This window comes from Phasianus colchicus, chromosome 6 (genome assembly GCF_987193195.1).
Source record: "Phasianus colchicus chromosome 6, bPhaCol1.hap1.1, whole genome shotgun sequence".
Classification (NCBI taxonomy): Eukaryota; Metazoa; Chordata; class Aves; order Galliformes; family Phasianidae; genus Phasianus; species Phasianus colchicus.
The window spans coordinates 27,644,071-27,666,508 of NC_143441.1; the positions used below are offsets into that span (position 1 = coordinate 27,644,071).

Genomic DNA, 22,438 nt, shown 5'->3' on the forward strand with positions numbered 1-22,438 from the left:
CCCTGAACAGCACCACAAACTAAGCAGTAGCAAAAATTATCACAAAATTACGTACGTCTGCATTTTCACAATGAATAATTTACTCTTTTTTTAAAATTGTAAGAGGAAATCATTTCAACCTACCTCTGAAAGCTAAAATGTCTACTGTCATTTAATATTTTTTATATCAAACACATAAATAGTGTAAGAATCTACAGTTCTCTTTTTTTTTCCATAGTTTCATCTTTTTTTCCCTTTGAAAAAAGAGAACTATTGGCAACACAAAGTAATTCAAATTTTCTGTTCTCCTACTTTTTATATTCATTTTACCAAATACTCTACTCTGTCCACTTTGAAAAACATCATGTACATAGTGCATCTTATATAAGCCATCAAATTCTCAAACACTTGAAGCCTGCAGTAAATAAAGACAACATTAAGACAAAAATGGTAGGATTAACTTGTTTCACGTTCAGTTTCTCAAAGATGATAGGTCAGTTCTAACAAACACAAGAATTTTGTAAACAAGATTGCTATTACAACATAATTAAACTACAGATTCCCAGTAGGTGGTTTGCAGAAGTCTATACATTTCAATCAGGAAACATTATCCACAGAGTGAAGCCTAGGTCTGATCAAATCAATTTTTGGCCACAAAAGTGACATGCAGAACCAAAAAAGTTCATTCTTGGAAAACTGGGTCCATCTACAAACTATAAAAACAAAATGAAACCAACCTGTCCAATGATTCTACCCAACAAAGCCCAAATGCCTTGCCCTTCATTTCGTAGTTTTCCATTCATATTTTGTAGCTCTTCCAGAGATTCACAAAGCTGAGAGGTTAAAGGAAAAAACAACAGGAAAGCAATCATTAAGGTATATTTTATAAAATTTCTTTAACTTCTTACCTATCAAAGGTGCATTACCTTATTGGAAGATTAAAAAAAAAATGGAATGCATGTCAAAATAGCTGAGATCACTGTGATCCTTCAGCAATTTAAAATGAAAACGTGGGCAGCCATCTGTTTTAAGACGATCTGAAGCATTTTAGCATAAAAAGGAGATTCCATAAATAAAATTAGAAAGAAAAGTTTAAAATGCAGCAATGTCTCATATGTGCTGCCTCTACCACTTACGCAGCAAAATTATAGCAAGTGACCATCAAAATGAATTAAAGTTCTAAATTGCCATACCAAAGAACTTTCACTCACTCTACTGGAGAAACAATTTATTAAAAGGATGCAAAGAGAAAAAAAGGGATTTTTTTCAGGAAGTAACCCCACAGCCTATACAACCTATTCATGTGGATTAAAGCCTCCCTCTTCCAGTCTCCCTTTCCCTTCAAACTCAGCAATTCATATGAACCTGCTGCTTCATTTACATATGTTCTTATTTAAAACACGTAGCTATCAGTTTAAGAGTTAATGACAACACTATCTTTTGTTACCAGTAATCACCAGTTGGTATGATACTGAATAGAGCAAGAATTGTAATGCCATCTGTTACAAAAGCATTCCTGTGATCTATTTAAAATATTTAAATGTTACAGAAATAATAATTGAGTAAAACATGTAATTAAAACTTTTTTTTTTTTTTTTAAATGCACAACTGCTACATTAGAAATTCGGGGGGGAAAAGGACTGTAAACCTGTTGTCTCAAAGTCTCAAAAGAAATGCATATGAAGAACAAAAACATGAACAGCTTTAAGACTACTCATAGGAAAGGGCTCTGTCTGAGATTTGTTGCTGGAACTATCTGTGGGGACAGTTAAAGAATCAGTGCAAAGGCAATTTGACTCTGCTGGTATACTGAGATGGGGGACCAATAACTACAGAAAATTTTAAAAAGTAATATTTTAAAATATTACTTTTCTTTAAAGACAGAATATTATCTATTTTTCTTTCTAAGTCATTTTGTTTGAAAAGTGAAATGCTATCAAAGTTAATAGTAGCAATATTAAACAGTACAATGGTTTATTATCCTTTTTCCTCACCTTATTATACTCCACATGAAGCTTTTCTTGCTCATTTTCTAATTTGTCCTTGATATTCCTCTGCTCAGCCATATTCTCCTGGATTTGAATCATGCGCATATTTCTCTCTATTTAAAAGAAAATTTCTTTATTTTCTAGCCTTGGCTATATTTTCAAGTTCTACACTGTAAAAGTGGAGCAACAAGGAGCATAAAACCATTTAAAAAAAAGCACACAGTTATAGGTTTATTACACAGCCTTAGCAGAATGAACATTCCTAACATTTACCTTTCGCTGCATACAATAACCTAGTATAGTTAATTTGCTTATCTACAGGACAGTCAACATCAAAAACATACTATTCTACAATAAGTATAAAAAAGATAAAGGCACCTAAGCTTCCAATCCCTTCTTAAAATAGATGCTACTGCCTGTTTGTGTTTGAAAGATGTTTTTCTTTTCCCAAAATTCTTTAAAAAGAAAACTCATTAACATCCTGTATATTGGGCAATAAAGTTTCCGACCAAAAATGAAAAAAAAAAATCCTATTTGCCTATTAACAAAGAAATACAAGAAAAAAAAAGTACAAATACAGTGAAATGATTATTTTTCTCTGAGAAGAATATGCAATTTTGATCCTTACCAAGGTAGTAATTGACAAAATCAGCAGTGAGGGCTGGTTGTTTATGTTTTCTTCTTCCATCAACACTGGAACTAGTATCTGAAGTATCAACTGGAAAAATGTCTGTACTAATTCCCATTAATTCAGCTTTGCGCATAAGCTTGCGAATGGCTGAAGCACTGCTAGTGAGTGGTCGTGGTAGCTTCTCTCTGGGAACCCAGGCCTGTGGCCTGGTGGTACGAGCCAGCTCTGCCTTGGCACGATACTGCTGTAGTCTGGCATTGATTCGAGCCTACAACAAAAACTTCCATGAATTAAGAATTTAAGGGGACAATTCAAAATCATTTTTGAGCTCCAAAGTTTCTGAAAGAAACTGCGTCTTATTTTCAATTTAAAACCTGAAGAATCTAGTAAATACTGTTTTAATTACAACATTTTGACTCAAGAAATACACTAACATACATTTGATTTTACTTCAAAAAGCATATTTCAATAGCATTACCCTTTCATGAGGTTTTAGAGGATTATACTGATTCCTTGATGAGGTTACTTCATTAACATGAATTACTGCTGGCTTTCAGACAGTCCTTTCCAAAAATGATAATCTGATGGAACCATGAAAACTCATTGGGAAAAACCTTGGCTGACATATCAAAAATACATTAAGCATGGACATCAGGTCGAGGGAGTTGATCCTCCCTCTCTACTCTGCTGTAGTGAAGCCACATATGAAGACTTGTGTATGTTTCTTGGATCCTCACTTCAAGAAAGGCAGGAAACTTCCAGAGAGCTCAACAGAGGATGAGAAGGATGATTAGACGTCTGAAGCATCTCCCTTATGAGGAAAGGCTGAGAGACCTCCGACTGTTCAGTACGGAGAAGATGGAGGGGAGATCTTACCAATACTTACAAATATCTACTAGATGGGTGCCAAGAAGATGGAGCCAGCCTCTTCTCAGCAGTGCCCAGAAACAGAACAAAAGGCAATGGGCATAAACTGGAACACAGGAAGCTCCACATGAGCATAAGAATGAATTTATTTACTTTGAGAGTGACAACAATAGAACAAGATGCCCAGGGAGGCTGTGGACTGTCCATGTCTTAAAGTATTCAAAACCCACCTGGATGCTTTTCTATGCAACCTACTGTAAGGAACCTGCTTTAGCAGGTTAGCTGAACTAGATGATCTCCAGAGGTCCCTTCCAATCTCTATGACTCTGATATCTATGTGACCAGTAAAATTTGGTGAACAGTATTTTTGCTATATGACATTCTTTTATAGAAATTCCTTTTTCAATGCCCTCTCTCTTTACAATGTTAAACTAGCTTATTATAACATGCCAAAATCTTAGCCCAAAGGGAACTGAAATCAGCAGAAGCTCACAATACATGTTGATGACATCTGTATATTTGTGACCATCTGGGAGATTAGACCCAGATCAATCAAGTTGTTGCTGACAGTTGGAAAAAATTGTCTTGTGGGAACTCTATGCAGCAGCAAGTCTGGCAGAAAGTGACATCAATATACAAACCTTCAGAGGCAAAACTTCAGCTGACTATGACTTAGAAGTTGTTCATTTGCCAGCATAAAGAAGCAGCTAACCCAATCTTACTACCCCACCGTATGGTATGAAATACTCCTGAGATAAGATATGAGTTATATATATAAATGCAAACTCATTATCTTATGCCATGGGTAAGGAACATCTTTGATTATAAACAGCGTTGCTTAAAGTATTGTTAAAGATGCAGCTTAATACATTACCTTACTAGGTCTCAAACATTAATGACCAAGAAACATGAGAAACATGCCTTGCAGGCCAGTTTTAAGCCCAAAGGCTTTTATCTTAACATAAGCATAAAGGAGCAAGCATTTACCACCTTGCTTTATTCTTCACCAGAACAAGGATGGCTTGGTCTTGATGCTTCTTTACTTGATGATGTGCTCAGTTTGGAAAGTCTTGAGGTCATTTAATGTATTCTGACAATACAACTGTATTATCAGAGCCCGATTTCAGAAATAGCTGGCAGACCAGACTGACTAGTTTAAACTAAATTCTTAACTGTAAGAATGGATTTAGGTAATTTTGAATTACATACTTTACACAAGTAATGTACTCTTCCTTTATTGATATAAAGGAAGTATTTCAACATATAATATTTTCCAATCAACAGTGGTCCTAGACAGTTATATAACTTATAATTTTTCTAAGGATTTTCCTTCTTTTGGGACACAGGACTTGCCAAACTGTTAGCTCAGCTACTCCTGTCAGGGTTAAAAAGCATCAAGCACCACCTTCTTCTCTTCTTGAAATGCATCTCAAAAATACACTTTCACAGCAACATACAACTTATTTGTACAACTGTATATTCATTTATCAGTATTTGGAAACCTTACTTAAGCTTTAAAACTCCCATGGAAGTAAGTTTTTATTATGTGTGTATATACATATGTATTCACATGCAAGATATGATTTTGTATGTACTCATATAAACTATACTACAGTATACTATACTATATTTATATGCGTCAACTCCCCAATCAAACATTTCTGGTATGTATTAAGAAATCTTTGGAGTTTTAAAAATGCGTAGGAACCACTCAAACTATTATTTCATAAAAATTCCATACTCATGGAGTCTTGCTCTGGAGGAAAGAGCAGGAAGAGAAGAAAATGCAGGGAACTTACTGTTATTAGTAGCACCATATAACAAATGCAGAGCTCTAACCAAAAGCCTAAAAAAAATAGAGCAAGTGTGAGCCCTGCTTGGACCCACACTAATTTTGCACAAACAATACCTACCACAGTGATATGAAGCATAATGATATCACCATGCAGTAGAGACATTTCACATAATTGGGATCTGAGACCACTACACATTTATGTAACTTGTTTTCAATCATGTCACACTAAGGCTCAATGCCTCACAGAAATATTTTATTCAAAATTCTTCTGTGACTGTTTGCTCATATTCATTCTCAAGTGCATGGATCATTTTAAATTTAAGGGTTTTTTTACCTATTTAAATATCCTTGAAAAACTAGAAATAAATAAATAAATAAATAAATAAATAAATAAATTCTTTTTAATAAAGATTTTGATCATATGAAAGTGTATTTTCTGGTTACTATACCACAGTTCTATGTTCAGAAAAAGTTTTTTCTCTCCATGATTTCACTCTTCCATTATTTACAAAGCATATGCCAAGGCCAACAACAAATTAGGCGCAATTCCTTCAGATGACAAGCTGCTTTTCTACATAGCTACTATTTGTCCACAGTATTCAGTGCAGCCTTAGTAGTGAAAGTCAAGTAGCCCACAAATTTCTCAGATAAAAGAAAAAGTTAGCTACACACATTTAAACAAACTCGGGTACACAGATTCCCTTGGGAATACTGAAATTTTTATATCAACATATATCAGCTAAACTTACGGAATAACAGTTCTGTATGCTTCAGTCAGTAGACAAGGATACAGATACTGCCTTTCAGGTATCTCCTACTCAGTAGTAGGGATGAAATACTTAATACATATAAAACAAAACAAAATACCTGCACATAAAATTCCAGTAAGCCCTACAATAAGTGAAAAAGTGATCTAGCAAAGAAAATTTCCAGGCTAAACTCTTCAGCTAATTTCAAAATATTAGGACAGAAAACAAAAGTAGATTTTCACTGAATAATGATACAGAAATTTATCTTTTTCTTGTCTAGGTCTAGAAAAAAATATTTAAAAAGAAAATCTATGAATCACAATGAAAATGTAATCACCATCTTTGCGCAAACAAATACGATTTTTCAATTCAGTTAGATTCCTAACTGATGATAAGTTGATTGAGAATGGTTCTCAGAAGCCCAAACCTGTATATAATTCACTGATATGTGAACTATGTGCCATCAATACATTTCACATTTAATTCCCCTACAACAATAGCAATTACCCATTCTCTTCCTTTCTTTCTTGTTTAGCATGGATGATTGATGCAGATACGTTTGTGTAAGAAATATAATACCTGAGCTTCTGGCGAGAGCTGTTTTTCTCTTTCCTGCAAGGACATTTTACAGTAAGACTGTAATGCCAAGTAGTTTTTCCGTTTCCATTTTCTGTCTAACCTGTCCGCATGCTGTTTACAATAAGCAAAAAAAGGGTCAGCTATATCCTGTTTCAGAGAAAACAAAGGAGAAGGAACAAAAATACAAGTTAAGATACACAATGTCAAAAGGCTCTAAAAAGCACAGATATTGCGCCAACAGATCAAGTCAAATAGACTTTTTTTTCCAAGTATGTACATTTCTAAATCAATTTTGTCATGTTGATATAATTTACCATATAAAGGGGCTTTCCATCTTTTTCGCTGCATGACCCTGAACACTTTTAAATACATTAAGTTAAGCAGTTAGCTCAGTGCTGTTTCATTTCTGCACTATTTTCTCATCCCAGAAAAAAAAAATTGCAGAAAAAAATGGAAATGCATTTTGCATATAACATTTACAGCTAACTTCTCACTGCTTCACTGTGTCATCTTTTGCAAATCCTGCAAGGGACTGACAACTGAATAATATGAAAGTCAATATATTTCATTTCCTCGACTGATTTTTCAGTGACTTTTGTCCGATTATTAATCTCTCAAGTTATTTTTTTTCCAATTTCTAGTACTTAGTTCCACCAGATTTGCACATTATCATGGCTGAAAGTTTATAGCAACTTTTAGCATATGCAAACAAGAGGATATTCACTTTGAGAAGTGCATTTCATTGCCAGCATATTTTCAAAACCGCTGGAACATCATAATAAATACAAAGATTAAGATAAACTTGAAGCAGTCTTCCTACATTAGGTAATAAAAATCTTACAAAATAATCAGTCTATCAAACTTTCCTTCACTCCACCTACAACACGCAGAATAATAAAGTCTGTACAGGTTTTCCTTACAAATGTTTATTTTGATTTAGATTCTCAGAGTGAGAACAATTTACTCGAAAAAATTAGCAGCTCCCTCAAATGAGATTTTTTGAGGACTTGATTAAAAATATTTTAGTTACAGAAAATGCGTCAAAAAATTTAATGGTGAAAAGACAAGAAAATATATATGCCTAGAAAAAATTCACATAGCTTTTGAAGAATCAGTGTTTCATATAATTTATTAGGGAAAGGAACACTGGGGTAACTGCAATCTTCGTATTTATCAATCTCACAGATACACACAATTTTGTGATCCCTTTAAGAGTCACAATTAGGTCATTTGTTTTTTCATAAGCAAAAGCTTTAGAGTCAATAGTGCAGGTAGTGCTTATAAGTGCGTTGCCTGTCATACCTCAGCAATAAATTGTTAAACTGTGCAAATGTGAACATAACAGGCTTAGTCAAAATGATAAAAATCAGAATGAAGTTTAGCAATCAGGATTGTTTTAATTATATTAAAAGGAGAATGACTGATAAGAGCATGGATTAAAAATTTATCAGTAAGTTATAAATGTTTGCAATGAATTCAATTCCTTTCTACAAGGAGAGTCATACACAACTTGAAAGAAACTGGAAGAAATGCACAAAAAATAGCAATGCAGTTAAGTGTCTTAAGACACTTGAGACTGTTGTACAGTCTATGAAACACAGAGAATATTATACTACACTGTGAAGTGTCAATGCAGGTGAAGTTCAATAAATAGATTTAGAGTTCATCTCTCATTTATCTACACAATATTAACTAACTTTTGAATAACATTCTCTATTCCTTTTCCTGTGTCATTTCAAAAGATGCTCAGAGTTGGAGAATTTCACGAACAAAGAGCCCTCTCCGGACAGTTATTTTGCTTGGCCTACCACTTGACTCTGAAATAGAGAATAAAAAGGGCAGCATTTCAGGTTTTCCTCACAGGCTTTTCATGCAACCCTTTGACTGTATCTTTTCCATAGGTATACCAGAACTACCTCTTCTGCTGCTGCTTCTGAGAGTAGGCCCTCCTTCTGAGCACAGGTCACATGGAAATAAGCTCTGCACATCCCAGCATCACAACTGATGCAAACTCCAGTTCTGGCAAAACGAGGATCTTCACAAAAACTGCATTCCTGAATAAGAAAGGGTAGAAAAATGTCACAGTAAGTACTGCAGGTACATTTTGCTTAATATTTCATTGTTTACTTCTTACATAGAAATATCAAACAGGTTATAATTTACTCCAGTGCCATACAGGAACCAAGTGCTTTGCTAACATACGACAATATTTACAGTTTCACCAATACCAAACCCCAACAACTGACCTCATTCTAAACAAGCAATGGAAAAATGCTTAAACAATCTGAAGAACATATCGGATGAACTTATATCCTCTGGATGACTGAAAGCCATAGATAACTACATAACTTTCTTTTGATAAGCTATGAATGAGGAGTCAGTGTGTGACAATGGATGAAAAAGTAACACAGAAATGTAAATATCAAAGATAAGTTTACAATTCACATAAGCACAGTATTAAGGCTTTGGCTACATGCATTCTAAGCATAGCTGTTTTCAACACAGCAAATTGTTATCCACTAATGTGGCCTGGAAAAATATAAACTTGTTTTTCAGCCAGATTAGTTCCTTGGTCTGAGTCACCACAAATTCATACTGAACAGCTGTTCCAGCAAACTAAAGCAATGAGTGTCTAAGCAGGAATTGGCAAATGGGAGCAATACTGCTACCCAGTGCGTAAAGATGACCTAAAATTATACAGCCATGTCTTTCTTAATCTCTCACACGCTGAGTATGAAGCAAAGCTGTGTATCACCTACAGAAATTATCTCCATGCAGATACTTAAACAACAACAGAGAGGAACTGCAAATCAAATTCAGTGACAGAAGATTCTCGAGACACTGCATACACTTCCTTAAAAAGGCACTCTATCTGTAAAATAACACATAACAGAAAAGAAACTAATTGAATCATAGATTATTATTTTAAACTGATACTCCAGGGGGAAATTTAGCTAAGTAAGCTATAACTTCCATACTTGATTTGGCAAACAGGGAGAGTTTACAGCTCTGTGAGAATAATGAATTCTCATAAGCGCAGTTCACTCATCTTACTCAGAGTAAACCTTGCTCCTATAATGCCAATAAAAAGAAAATGTACGATTCATTGCAACAATAAGGCTGTAAGACTTTGTAAGGGGAAAAAAAAAAGGGGGGGGCTAACAAGCTAGCAAACATTTCTGAGCAATGCTAAATACTGCAGTGGACTCACGTTGACTGTGCTCCTAATACAAAGAAGTACAACATGGGCCAAAGTGCTTTAATTTATCTTTTAAAGTTTCTATATTTTTAAACAGTTATTACATATTTTAACTTAGTATTCAGCTTGACAAACTGACACCCTAGGAAATTTACAATGCATAAATTAAGCATTAGAGAAGTAGTAGCACAGCTATCTTTCCTTACATTAGCCCAGCAGATATAGATTCTCTGCAATGTCTCCCGGGCTATAGCAACAATATTAAGCAAATTAGTGTTGGTCTTAGCCCTTCACAATGATTTTCTGTATGTTTTGTGTATGACCATCTTCGACCACAACTGAGCATATCTACATATTGAAAAAGCATTTTAATATTAGAGATAATTTTCCATTCAGGTTAAGAGTCCCATACTCTTATGTTATTTTCGTGCTGGTGGTGGAAGGATGTTAATATTGCTTTCTAGCAACACTATGCATTCTAGTTTATGATTACAAAGAACTTAAAGTAGTTCTTACTGAATATACATCTGTATCTTTCTTAATCCTCAAATCCTCCACCTCAATTTCCTTTCCTTCATTTCACATCCCATAAATCCTCTTCTCTCTCCATTCACATTTTGGCAATCTGCCACTAACTGACTTTAAAAGAAGGTAACTGACACCTGTGTAAAAAAAAATAAGGGAAACTGAGAGACAAAGAGTGACAGAAATTACAGAGAATAGCAATAAGGAAAAAAAACAGCTATAAGAACAAAAAGGAGGGATGAGCAAAATTTCAAGAAACATGAATTTTATCACATTTTCCTTCCTAAATCTCACTGCTATAAACACAAAAGAAGATTGGAAAGACACGTTATTTCTACGTAAAAATGTGAAATAAAGCTACTGGTAGGGAATATGAATCTTCTTAACTTACCTTAGCACCATACTTTGAATAATTCATTTCTGTAAGTGTTACTGGCCGCAATTTGTCAATATCTCCAAATGCCACTCCTGGAACGTAGAGGGCACAAACAATATGGACCCACCTAAAAGAGCAAATAAATTTAGGTTACTGTTATCAATATTTTGTTCCCACATTATGCTCACCATTTGCAGATTTGTAAGTACTGTGTAAACGATACAGATGCTAGAAAAAGAGCATCTAAATGAAAATACATTAGAAGCAGGGAGGAAATGTGCTTTTAAATTGGAATTTAAAAGCTAAAAATGGATAGCAGCAACAGTTTTTGGTACAACTGTGATTGCTTTGCTTGTCTGGATCAACAACAAGGTTACCATCACATTCTGTTCTGATGGTTCTTAAGCAGTGTTTCACATCACTGTTTATGCTGCAGGAGAAGTATATTAAGATTTTGACATTACCTACAAAGCCTAGACAGACCAACAGGGTGAGATGGTGGAAGTGAAGTTGGAGGTACAAATTTATACAGGTAGTAAGAGAAAAAATCCTGTAACAGTAAAAACTACCTACAAGTCATTAACTCACTTCATTATAAGGAACTGCTTAGTAAATCTAATCAAAGCCCTAGCACTAATCAGTTCATTCTGTTGTATTACACAGAATAAGACTCCGAAAAAGCATCACAGAATGATAGAATGGACACAGTTGGAAGGGACCTCAAGGATCATGAATCTCCAACCCCCCTGCCACACGCAGGGCCACCAACCTCCACATTTAATACTAGACCAGACTGCCCAGGGTCCCATCCAACCTGGCCTTGAACACCTACAGGCATGAGGCATCTACAACCTCTCTGGGCAGCCTGTTCCAGCACCTCACCACTCTCATAGTAAAGAACTTCCCCCTGACATCCAACCTAAATCCTCCCTTCCTGAACTTAAAACCATTTCCCCTTGTCCTACAGTTATCTACCCTTGTAAAGAGTTGATTCCCTCCTGTTTGTGGGCTCCCTTTAGGTACTGAAAAGCTGCAATGAGGTCACCCCGCAGCCTTCTTTTCTCCAGGCTGAACAAGCCCAGCTCCCTCAGCCTGTCTTCATAGGGGAGGTACTCCAGTCCCTTGATCATCTTCGTGGCTCTCCTCTGGAACCTCTCCAACAGCTCCCTGTCTTTCTTGTACTGGGGACTCAAGACCTGGACACAGTACTCCAGATGGGGCCTCACAAGAGCAGAGTAGAGGGGGGCAATCACCTCCCTGTCCCTGCTGCCCACCTCTCTTCTGATGAAGGGGATGAATGGAATGAAATATAAATTTAGAAGCAGTAGCTGCATTACTTTGTCTTTGACTCCTCCCACTGTCCTGCACATGCCAAGTGATCTCACTAAAGATGGTCTATTTCATAACATTCCCTGGCACCAAGATCAGGTTGACAGGCCTGTAGTTCTCTGGGTCCTCCTTATGACCCTTCTTGTAGATGGAAGTCACACTGGCAAACCTCAGATCCTCTGGGACCTCTCCAATTGACCAGAACCAATGATGGATGGTGAAAAGTGGCTTGTCAATCAACTCTGCCAGCTCCCTCAGCACCCTCAAGTGGATCCCATCTGGAAAGCAACAGAGCACCTGGTACCATCTGGCAGTCAAAAGGATCAACTATACCCTAGGGTGCATCAGGCCTGGCCCTGCTAGCCAATAAAAAGAAAGGATTATACCTGTCCGCTCTGAGCAGCCACAGCTTGAGCAACTGTGTTCAGGTTTGGGTGCCACAAGGATATAAAATTTGAAAGTATCCAAATGAGGGCTACAAAGATAGTGAAGGGTCTACAGGGAAAGCCCCATAAGGAGCGGCTGAGGTGACTTGGTTTGTTCATCCTAAAGCAGACTGAGGGAAAACCTCATGCACCCTACAGCATCCACGCAAGCAGAACAGAGGTACAGGTACTTATCTCTTCTCTCTAGAGACAGGACCCAAAGAATGGCATGGAGCTACGTCAGGGAAGCATCAGCTTGGGTATTAGGATGGTTGGGCCCTGGAAACAGGCTGTCCAGGACAGTGCTCATGGCCCCAAGCCTATGGAAGTTCAAGAAGTATAGACCATGATTCTCACTCTCTCCTTCCTTAACTTATCCCAAACTGGGTATAGCTTGGCCTAAACCACTACAGTCACTTGATATACTTTACAAAGAGTGCACATGCATAATTTTGTATTCAAATAAATATTACAAAAAGAAATATCTACACGAACCCACAACCTATTCTTTTCACAAAGAAATCAAGATACTACTTTTCAATTTTGCCCTCCAAAAATGCCATATGCAGAATAAGATCCGTAACCTTGAAATACAGAGATCACTCAGATATTAATAGAAGTCTTGTAAACTCTGTCAGGCTTCTTTTCTACATACCTTCATTGATTTAAGATACTTCAAGTTAATTTGCATAAAAGGAAGTTACACATACTCACAATTACTATTCTTTAAAAAAAAAAAACACACAAGGCTCTGGTTGAAGATTTTGATAGTAAGCTTAGGATACTGGTTGCCTTAAAACTTACCCTCCAAAGTTCAGTATAAAGATACACATCTTCTACAAGCAACTACTTCTCAACTTAACTTGCATATGCTCCAGTGGTGATGCTGCTGCACTCGGTAGGAGTTTGTCTGTAGTAAATCCAATAACTGGCTACTTACTTCATATTGACCTTCTCAAAATGTTTTAGTACATGTCACCCAAGTATTACAAATGTAAACTGCCATTTTGGTGTGATTGGAACACAAGTGCCTCATTTCTTTAGTCACCTTTATGAGAACTCAGACCTGAATCTTTACTAAAAAACGTACAGAAATCAGTCAAGTTCTCAGCTGAAGCAATTTCAGCTGCTTTTAATACCAGTTCTAAATATTTTCCTGCTCATTTGTTTAGCTGCACATGTTTTAGAAGATCGTAATTAAGACAAATTGGGTAATCAAAGAAGAATAATCTTCCTTGTTATTTTACCATCCATTTTGCTTGGAGCAATGATGACAGATGTTGATTAGGGAAGAAGAAAAACTCTACACCATAACAAGGACAGAATTCATATTCTTGGTTAATAGCATTTTGAGAAATAAAATTTCATAAATTCACATTTATGCTCATGAAACTGAGAGGTTAATGTGAAAAGGCTTCTGTGAGAAACTAAGCACCTAATTATTCTAATGATTCATGTAGGGACAAAAAAAAAATAATTCTAACTTGATTATGAAGGGAAACTGAATAGTTTGGTTGCACTTTACTGCAATTTCCAGCCAATGATGCATATAAAGAAACACGGCAATGAAGATAGCATACATCCATAGCTTGCATTGTCCCATTCTCTAAAGATTTCAAATTTATTAATAAGCAATAGAAAAAAGAGAGAGAATGGTATTATTTACATTGGCTAGCATTTGTTTTTTTTTTTCTAGTACATGAACCTACCCACCTGGGAGAGTAAACCTCTACTTACTCATGACACTGTATTATGTTATCCAAACACAAAAATACAGTAGCAGGGATAATAAATTGACACTTTACTGTCCACAGTCAACTAAGCAGGCATGTGCTTTTGCACAAAGTATGAGAATCACAGATAAAACACTTCTATGTCAATCAAAAACATGCTACCATTTTATAAGAAATTTCAAGCAATAATGTTTAAAATGTTGTGTAATTTATATTACAATTATATAAAAAATTACATAGATAGCAATTAAGCTACCTTAAAAAACGCAGGAGAAAAAAACTGAAACGTATATTGCCAAGTGATACTAATTCTAGTACTACCAAGTTGTTAGACAACTGATTTCAGTCTCTAGTAACATTTTGTCCACACAGTAACATTATGAAAGAACAGAGAAGTAAAAATTATTTAAACTATTGTTACAGTTACACTAGAGCTGCTCCAAAAGTAATACTTCCTATTTTATTATGTTGGCCCACAATATCAGAGGTGGATGTTCTCAGTAAGACAGTAGAACCTGAATCTTTTGGTGAATACACTGTTACATTTTATGTCGTGCAACAGATGGCAGTAGAGGGGAATCTGACACGCATTGGAGGCTAAGGTGCATTACTGAATTTCTCCACGCAGAAGAAATGGCACCCATTATATATCAATGCCTGCTGGAAGAAATGGCACCCATTGTACATCAATGCCTGCTTAACGTTTGTGGAGACCATACAGTGGATACTAGCACAGTGAGGCGGTGGTGGTGTTTCAGCAGTGGCAACAGTGGGCCACCTCCACTGGTAGAGAATTTTACAAGTACAGTGTGCAGGCTGGTCTTCGTTGCTGGACAAAATGCATAGCTTAAGGTGATGAATACACTAAAAAAATACTGTTTTGTAGCTGAGAGTTTTCACTATCAAATAGTGTTACTGTGTTCTTTCTGTTGTAATTTCCATGAAAATCAATAGGAGACATTACTTCTGGAGCAACCTACATATAAGAAAGATGGACCAATCAGAAATTGAGGACTGGAACCCCCAAAATATTTTAAAACTAGCACAACTTCAAATACACTGTCAAAATTATTCACTGCAAATCTTGACTCATTTATATAAATTCCCCCACTAACACTACGTTATTTTCTTGTATTTTCAGTGCTCCCCCTCATAAGATGTATGTAGAAGACATGGATTGAGGAAAAGATAAAACACATCTCAGCTACAAATTGAGAAGCTGAGCTTAATATATATCCAGTGGAGGAAGGTAGCTGCTCTCCAAAAATGATGTCAAACAAAGCTTTCCAAAATACCATCCAGAGCTCTGCTGATCTTTTAATGAGGAGAGGATTTGTCCATTACAGTATCAGCAATAGTACAAGTTTGTGTAAGACATGAATGGGGAAAAAAAAGTTTTGGCTTACATTACAAGACAGTTACAGTCATCTAAACATGACTCCATGTATTTAAGTACAAAAACCAGTAAACTGTGAGGGCCATTACAAGCCAGTAGATGGAAAAAGACCAAGGATATGGCTATACTTCGCTATTTGCTACTACCAAATATGTTGTACCATATACCATAATGTACCATTACCATAATAGCTTCACGTAAATGGTCACGCATTAGTTGATTCACACTGAATAACATGAAAGGTCTGAATTTTAAAACATTTGTACTAATACTGAATAACTGAATTCTTTCCAATTCATCCACAATCGTCAGTCAGATATCTGCAGATTTTTGCAACCCTACATATCAAGCAGCTGGAAGTTTTATACGTCACTGCAAACCTGCAATTTACACAATTGTAAAACGTATGGAAAAATAACTTAACTGCTGTGATCTAAATAATAATATATTCATTAACATTAGCCAAAAAACAGACATAATTGATAACTCAGCTCTCTTCTTTATTGCAGAATATAAGTTACCATTAACACTCATGTATTATTTTTAAAATATAAAGAAATGGAAGATATTGCATGAGAAAGATCTACTCTATCCAGTAAGAACATCTCTACACATACAATACATGGTGATTTCATCTTGTAACAAGTATTATCACTTCCTGAAGTGATGATTTATTGCTTTACTTAGAAACATCTGTTGCTCATACACCAATAAACCATCATGCTCAAATTCAGGTTAAGACAACATCTTCCGAACTGATATGAAGAATATGAAGAATATTAGGTGTGGAAAAAAAAAAGATTGGGTGACCGCCTATCCAGTGAGCACCCCACTCTAAAATGAACTGAGAAAAAGAATAATAAGAATTTAATTTAGGACCCTATTGCCTATAGGAACAGACTAGGACAAAATCCCATCTTTAAATTGGTTATCAGTTTAAATTTAAAATGGCACTTCTTCAGCCTTACCTGCCCGCATCTGTCTCCTTGAAGATCCCATCTTGGTTAGGACACAGTTCACAACTAGGTGTGACTCCACATTTGCATGCATCACAAAACCAGGGTTCAGTAGAATTTTCTGAAGCTGAGCTCATGATAGAATCACTCTCTCCATCAACACCATAACACCCTTCACACATAAAAAAAATGGAAGAAAACATAAGGAAAGACAAGTAGGCATACAGTTCTTAGTTATGATTTTCAGCAGGAAATATACGCAGTTTAATGACAGTGAAAATCCCAAGAAAGCATCCAATATTTTTGCAAGAGTAACTTTAATTCAAAACTTCTATTTTTATAGAGGCTCTAATTCTAAAACATGATATATTATATGGGAATGTCTTAGATTGCGATCAAAAATAAAAGGAAAAGGTTTATTTTACTCTGTTCTTTCAGCCTATTCATTATGAAGTAAAAAACTAAGACTAATGGAACGCACAAACACTGAGCAAGAAGCAAAGCATTTTTTTTCAATTAAATACATATTTCAGATTAAATATAACATCTGAGGAAAAATTTAAGAAATTCTATAAAATACTGAAATATGCTATTTCTTAGTGTCTTTAGACAATTCTCAGTTTATTTATTGCCCTGTAGAATCTTTTACACATCTTTCCTCCACTGCGGCAACTCTAGAGCTTCTGCTTATCTACATGTCTTCTTGTGCAGCCTGGAAAGTTTACTTTCAGTTGAATTAACAGTCTTACCAAACTATAACATAGTTTCTAAAATTCTCCAGTACTAGCAACAGGTGATGAATCCATGTGTATCATTGAGATAAAGGTTTGAGAGCATGTCCAAGGTTCAAGACATCCTTATTTTCTCCCTCTCACTACCCTCAACTAAAAGTTTTTGTTGTCTTTTTTTAAAACGAGTTGATCATGCCGGCAGTATGCAGACAACAAATATCCATTCCACTTTTCCGCTTCACATTCAATAACCAATTCAGCAATAGAACATACACATTAAGAAAAACCAAATGTATTCTTAAAACCCCTGAAGCATAGATCTAAGACCTTTTGTAACTTTAAAATCAAATTATTATTTGACAAGCACAGATTGAGTTTTGACAGACCACTTCACTTAAAAACATTTTTATATATTCATCAATCATCATCACCATTTTTAGTTGGTTTTAAATTATGATTAAATTCATTGTGTCTCAATTGTTTTTTTGGTATAGTCAGAGTATTTTTATGTTTTTAAAGTGTCACTGCATGCTTAATCATCATAAGGTCAGGAAAATTTTTCTTCAAAATGATTTAGAAGCTTGTTACTTCAATTTTGGACAAATTCAAACAACAGTAAGTGGTATTACTACTGCTGTAAATGACAAAGAAAAGAAAACTCAAAGCTTATCACCAAAAAACTATACTTCTGCATATGCCACACAGAATATTTATCTGCTGCTCAGTGTGAAAAAAAAAATTCAGTGCCAACATTAAAGCAGAGATCTTACCGAAAGATTAAATTCAGTTGTTTGCCAGATAAGAGTGATCAAGTAGCAAGTTTGCTTGCAGAGCAATTAAATCCTTTAATTTTATAATTAAATAGAAATGTAATTCATCTGTTTGGTTCTCTACTGACTGTAGGAAAGCAGCAACAGTGCTCTAACTCTCTTTATGACAGCAAGAGAGATAATAATTTGAGAGAGATTATATTCAGAAACACTGAAGGTACCATTTAAGAAATACAGTCCTCCATTACAGCATGGAGTTCATCAATAAATATTAAACTAAGACAACAGTATGTTCTGTGTTTTTTTGTTTTTTTGTTTTTTTTTGTTTTGTTTTGTTTTAATAAGAAGAACTATTCCAGAATCAAGAGATAAATAATGCTCAGAAGTGCATCCACAGACAAGATGCATTAGGTATACCAAATACCATCTAGCTCACTTATAAACTGATTTGAATTTCTTTAGCGTTCCAGTAGCTTTAAGGAACATTGTAGATAGCCTTTTTTTTTTTTTTAAAGTTGTAATGCCATAATGTTGAATAACTGCCAGCAAAACACCTTTTAAACAATTACATTAATGTACAAATGCATATCATACAGCTGATGAAAAATTTAGACTTCTTAAGAACAATCTGTAGGACTTAAAAAAGAAAACATTTCCCTAAATAAATTTATTAAAAATTACATAACACTACAGGAGGAGAAATACTATCATCAGTCAATACAGCAAAATAAGATTAGTTTCTTACAAACACTGACTCTTCTACAATCAAGTGTAATTAGATTTGCTTTTCTAAACAAAGCATCATCAGTCTACTAAAATTACAATGGTGTCAGATCTACACTCTGAAGGATTTGCTAGTTACACTTATCATTCATTTATAGCTAATATTTTCTTCCCTTTGCCTAGAAAACTTCTGCACGCATTAGCTGTAATTATTTCCACCCTTATCATGTATGTTGACATCAAAATTGTTTTTTTCTGTAACACCACAAATCTAGGTCATTTTCTCATGAGGATTTATAACTCAAGTATTTTTTCCTAATTCATACAACTGTCTTAGTGACAGCTTTAAAGACTTCAAGATCTCTAACAGACAAGGAGGCATTTAGTCTTTTCCCTGTCATTCAGCAAAAACTAAATATACTGTTACAAGCAGCAAAAGGGATGGCCATTAGCCAGAGAAAATACACTAGATTTCCAGTAAGGGCTGACGTCCTTGTTTCAGCTGGGACAGAGTTAATTTTCTCCCCATTATCTGGGATAGTGCTGTATTTTGGATTGAAGATCAGAATAACATTGATATTACACCAATGTTTTTATTGTTAGAGAGCAATGCTTACACATAGCCAAGGACTTTTCACTTAATCATGCTGTGGGGCTGCACAAGGAGTTGGGAGGGGACAGACCCAGTACTGCTGACCAGACTGACCAAAGGGATGTCCTATACCATATAACATCATACTCAGCAATAAAACTGGAGGAAGGAATGGCCAGGGTGGGCTGCTGCTGCTGCTTAGAGGCTGGCTGGGCATCATCAGTTGGTGGCAAGAAACTGCGCTGTGCATTACTCTTTTCTATATTCTTTTATCAGTATTATTTTCCCCACCTTTTCTATCCTACTAAATCATCTTTACCACAACCCACATGTTTTAACTTTCTATTCATTTATTTCCTAATTCTCTAAATCATTCCTTCAGGAAAGAGAGGTGGAATGAGCAAACAGCTATGTGGTCCTAAGCTGCCTAAGTTAAATCACAACATGCAACAAACACACTAAAACAATCTTGTCTAAAAGAGCTGAAGGAAAGGAAATCCAGCAAGAATGCTACTGGCTGGTAAATAAAGCTGGAGAACCAAAATACTACACAAAAAAGTAACGATGTTATTTGACATCAAGATGTCAAATATACAGGAAGAGCTGTAACAATTTTTTATTTTTTAAACAAGAAACAACAAATCCCCTTAGTTTTACTACAGTTGACGTAAGAAGACAAAAGCACAAAACCCTACTGTAGAAATGTATGGACTGGGCTAAAACTCTCAATTTCAGCCTAAGTAAAAGCCCAACAGCTGCAAACTCTGTCAAGAGTAAAGAAAGTTGCTGACTACCAACAACATTTAAAAAAATACTTCTCAAATTTTCTCAATATATTGAGTTCATATTTTCCTCTTGCTATCATTAGCTGTAATAGTAACTGTGAACTGAAAGCCTAAATTGATCAGATTAACATTACTTTTTCAAAACAGTTAATGGAATGTTATATGCACACATAAACTGTGTACAATTTATCAAGTACATACAAAAAAGCAAATATATTAAATGGGATTCATCAATTAACGCTGATGAAAAAGATGGATTTGTAGTCTTAAACTAAACCACACTTTTAATGGCTGTCAATTAATTTCAAATAACAGTTTAACAACCAGCCTAAAAGACATACATCATTTTTTAAGTTGAAAAATAAAAGAAGTGTTTTTTACTGCAGAGCTATAACACAGTTTGTATATTAAATCAAACAGTACAGAAAGCATTTGATTAAAAAAACTAAATGCAGTTTTTTCTGTTATAATACAGAGGTCATAAGTTCAGTCTTTAAAAACAGAAGCATTTTCTTATTTTATCAAAGTACTATCCTTCTACTTCAGACAATTAATTCTTTAGCTATCTCATTTTAGGATCCTTAAAACTTTGCGGTACACAGTGGCTCAAGTTATTATCATGTGCCTTCCTCTCCAGTGCCTGAAAAAAAAAACAAAAAACTGTCCTTTTAATGAAGATTTTCAGTGCCACTTTTATGTCTCTTTAAAATGCATAGGCACACAGATATGAAACAGCTGCTGGACAAATCTTTCCAAACTTTTTTAAAACAATTACTATGATAAGCATGACAAAGCTGTTCTAGCTGACCCTCTTGTACTAACTGTTGGGGATTGTAGTTTTTGAAACAGAAAGCAATGTAACAGCTCACTACCACTCTATCTCACAAGCTACATTAGGAGGTAATCTTCCAGCTTCTTTCTCAACGCAGCACAGTTGTTTAGGTGGTGTGACTACCTTAGGATTGAAAGGCTAACAAGAAGACGACAATTCTTGTAATGAAAACAATAGGTTTCAGTTATTGGAGTTAATGCTGACTAGATTCCAGATGCAGTAAGTGCACCATCTACCCCTTTCACCTGAAACTATGTAATAAAACTCCCAACATTTTAAACACTTAACTGAAAATGCATGCTGTTTTTCCTTACTGAATTTTGAATCTTTGGACTATGAGAGCCTTTTCTCAATCAGTGCTCATGAAGTGCCCATGTTTATGTATTCCTTATTATCCTGTCACTCTATGTTTGCCATTTCCTTGAATGCTTCTTGCACTAAACAATAAAGCTATATGAGAGCAAAGCCCATGAATTAAAAAATATGAAAGTCAAGAAGTTGAAATTCTCCTAGCATTTACTCTTCCACAAACTAAATCTACGTATTGTAACTGCAGTTGTCTACTGAATGTAATTTCATACAGAAAACTAACTTTATTTCCTGAACTTAAGTCCACCGTATACTGCCATTAGCTTATTTTTATGCATTATCATTAAAATGAAATTACAAACACTTTAAAATGCTAGCATTAAAACAAGTGTTCTGAAATGTATGCCACTGAGGGAAAACGGAAGAGAGAACTAATTCTCTCCAAGGATAATTTTTTGCCGAACTGAATGTCTGCATATGCTAACAACAGCCACATATATTTCAAATCCTGATCTAATTATAAAGCTCATGAAAGCATGAACTTAGGTAAACTGTAGGTTTTCAAAAATAAATGCTGTGAGATAACAATATTTGAAATATATTACATTCAATCCTTAACTGGATCAGGAGTTTAGAATAAAGACATCAACCATGCACAATAATCTAAAAGACTATTTTTATTTAGTTAAGGGAAAGTACTAGAATACATAACAAGACAAAAATGAATGTTTACACCAGACATAAGCAGACCAAGGTAAGCATCAAAATTAAAGCACATGTAGACTACACTACTGCTTTTAGCAAGTTAAGCTTTATTTTCCACCATACCCAGCATGCAAAAGTAAAAAAAAAACAAAACAAAACCAAAAACAGAGGGGATGGAAAAGTAACAGCTAGAAAAAAGCAGAACTTCTCTTTCTTATTTAACTCCCAGCAAATAACAGAAGGCAATAGCTGGCAAGCATACTACCTACAGCTATGTCATATCTTATGATATGCACCACACATTCTCTTCAATCACATCACAATCACTATGTCATGACAACTGACATCACAGTTGGGGGTCTCCTGCTATTACAGGATCTTACCACAAAAGCATTTATTCAAAGTGACAGATTACTGCCTCAAGATGATTTTTTTTTTTTTTTTAAGAAATGAGAATTATTTGC

General features: G+C 35.2%; 1 protein-coding gene across 1 annotated transcript in view; it reads right to left on the reverse strand.

Moving 5' to 3' along the window:
- Window positions 1-22,438, reverse strand: part of PHF14 (PHD finger protein 14) — a 163,535-nt gene that overhangs the window by 117,254 nt on the left and 23,843 nt on the right. The window contains exons 6-12 of the mRNA XM_090142134.1: window positions 16,540-16,699; window positions 10,704-10,815; window positions 8,505-8,642; window positions 6,589-6,735; window positions 2,596-2,866; window positions 1,974-2,080; window positions 717-812 (exon numbers count right to left, since the gene is read on the reverse strand). Of these exons, the coding sequence (XP_089998260.1) occupies window positions 717-812; window positions 1,974-2,080; window positions 2,596-2,866; window positions 6,589-6,735; window positions 8,505-8,642; window positions 10,704-10,815; window positions 16,540-16,699 (1,031 nt within the window). The remainder of the gene's footprint in view (window positions 1-716; window positions 813-1,973; window positions 2,081-2,595; window positions 2,867-6,588; window positions 6,736-8,504; window positions 8,643-10,703; window positions 10,816-16,539; window positions 16,700-22,438) is intronic.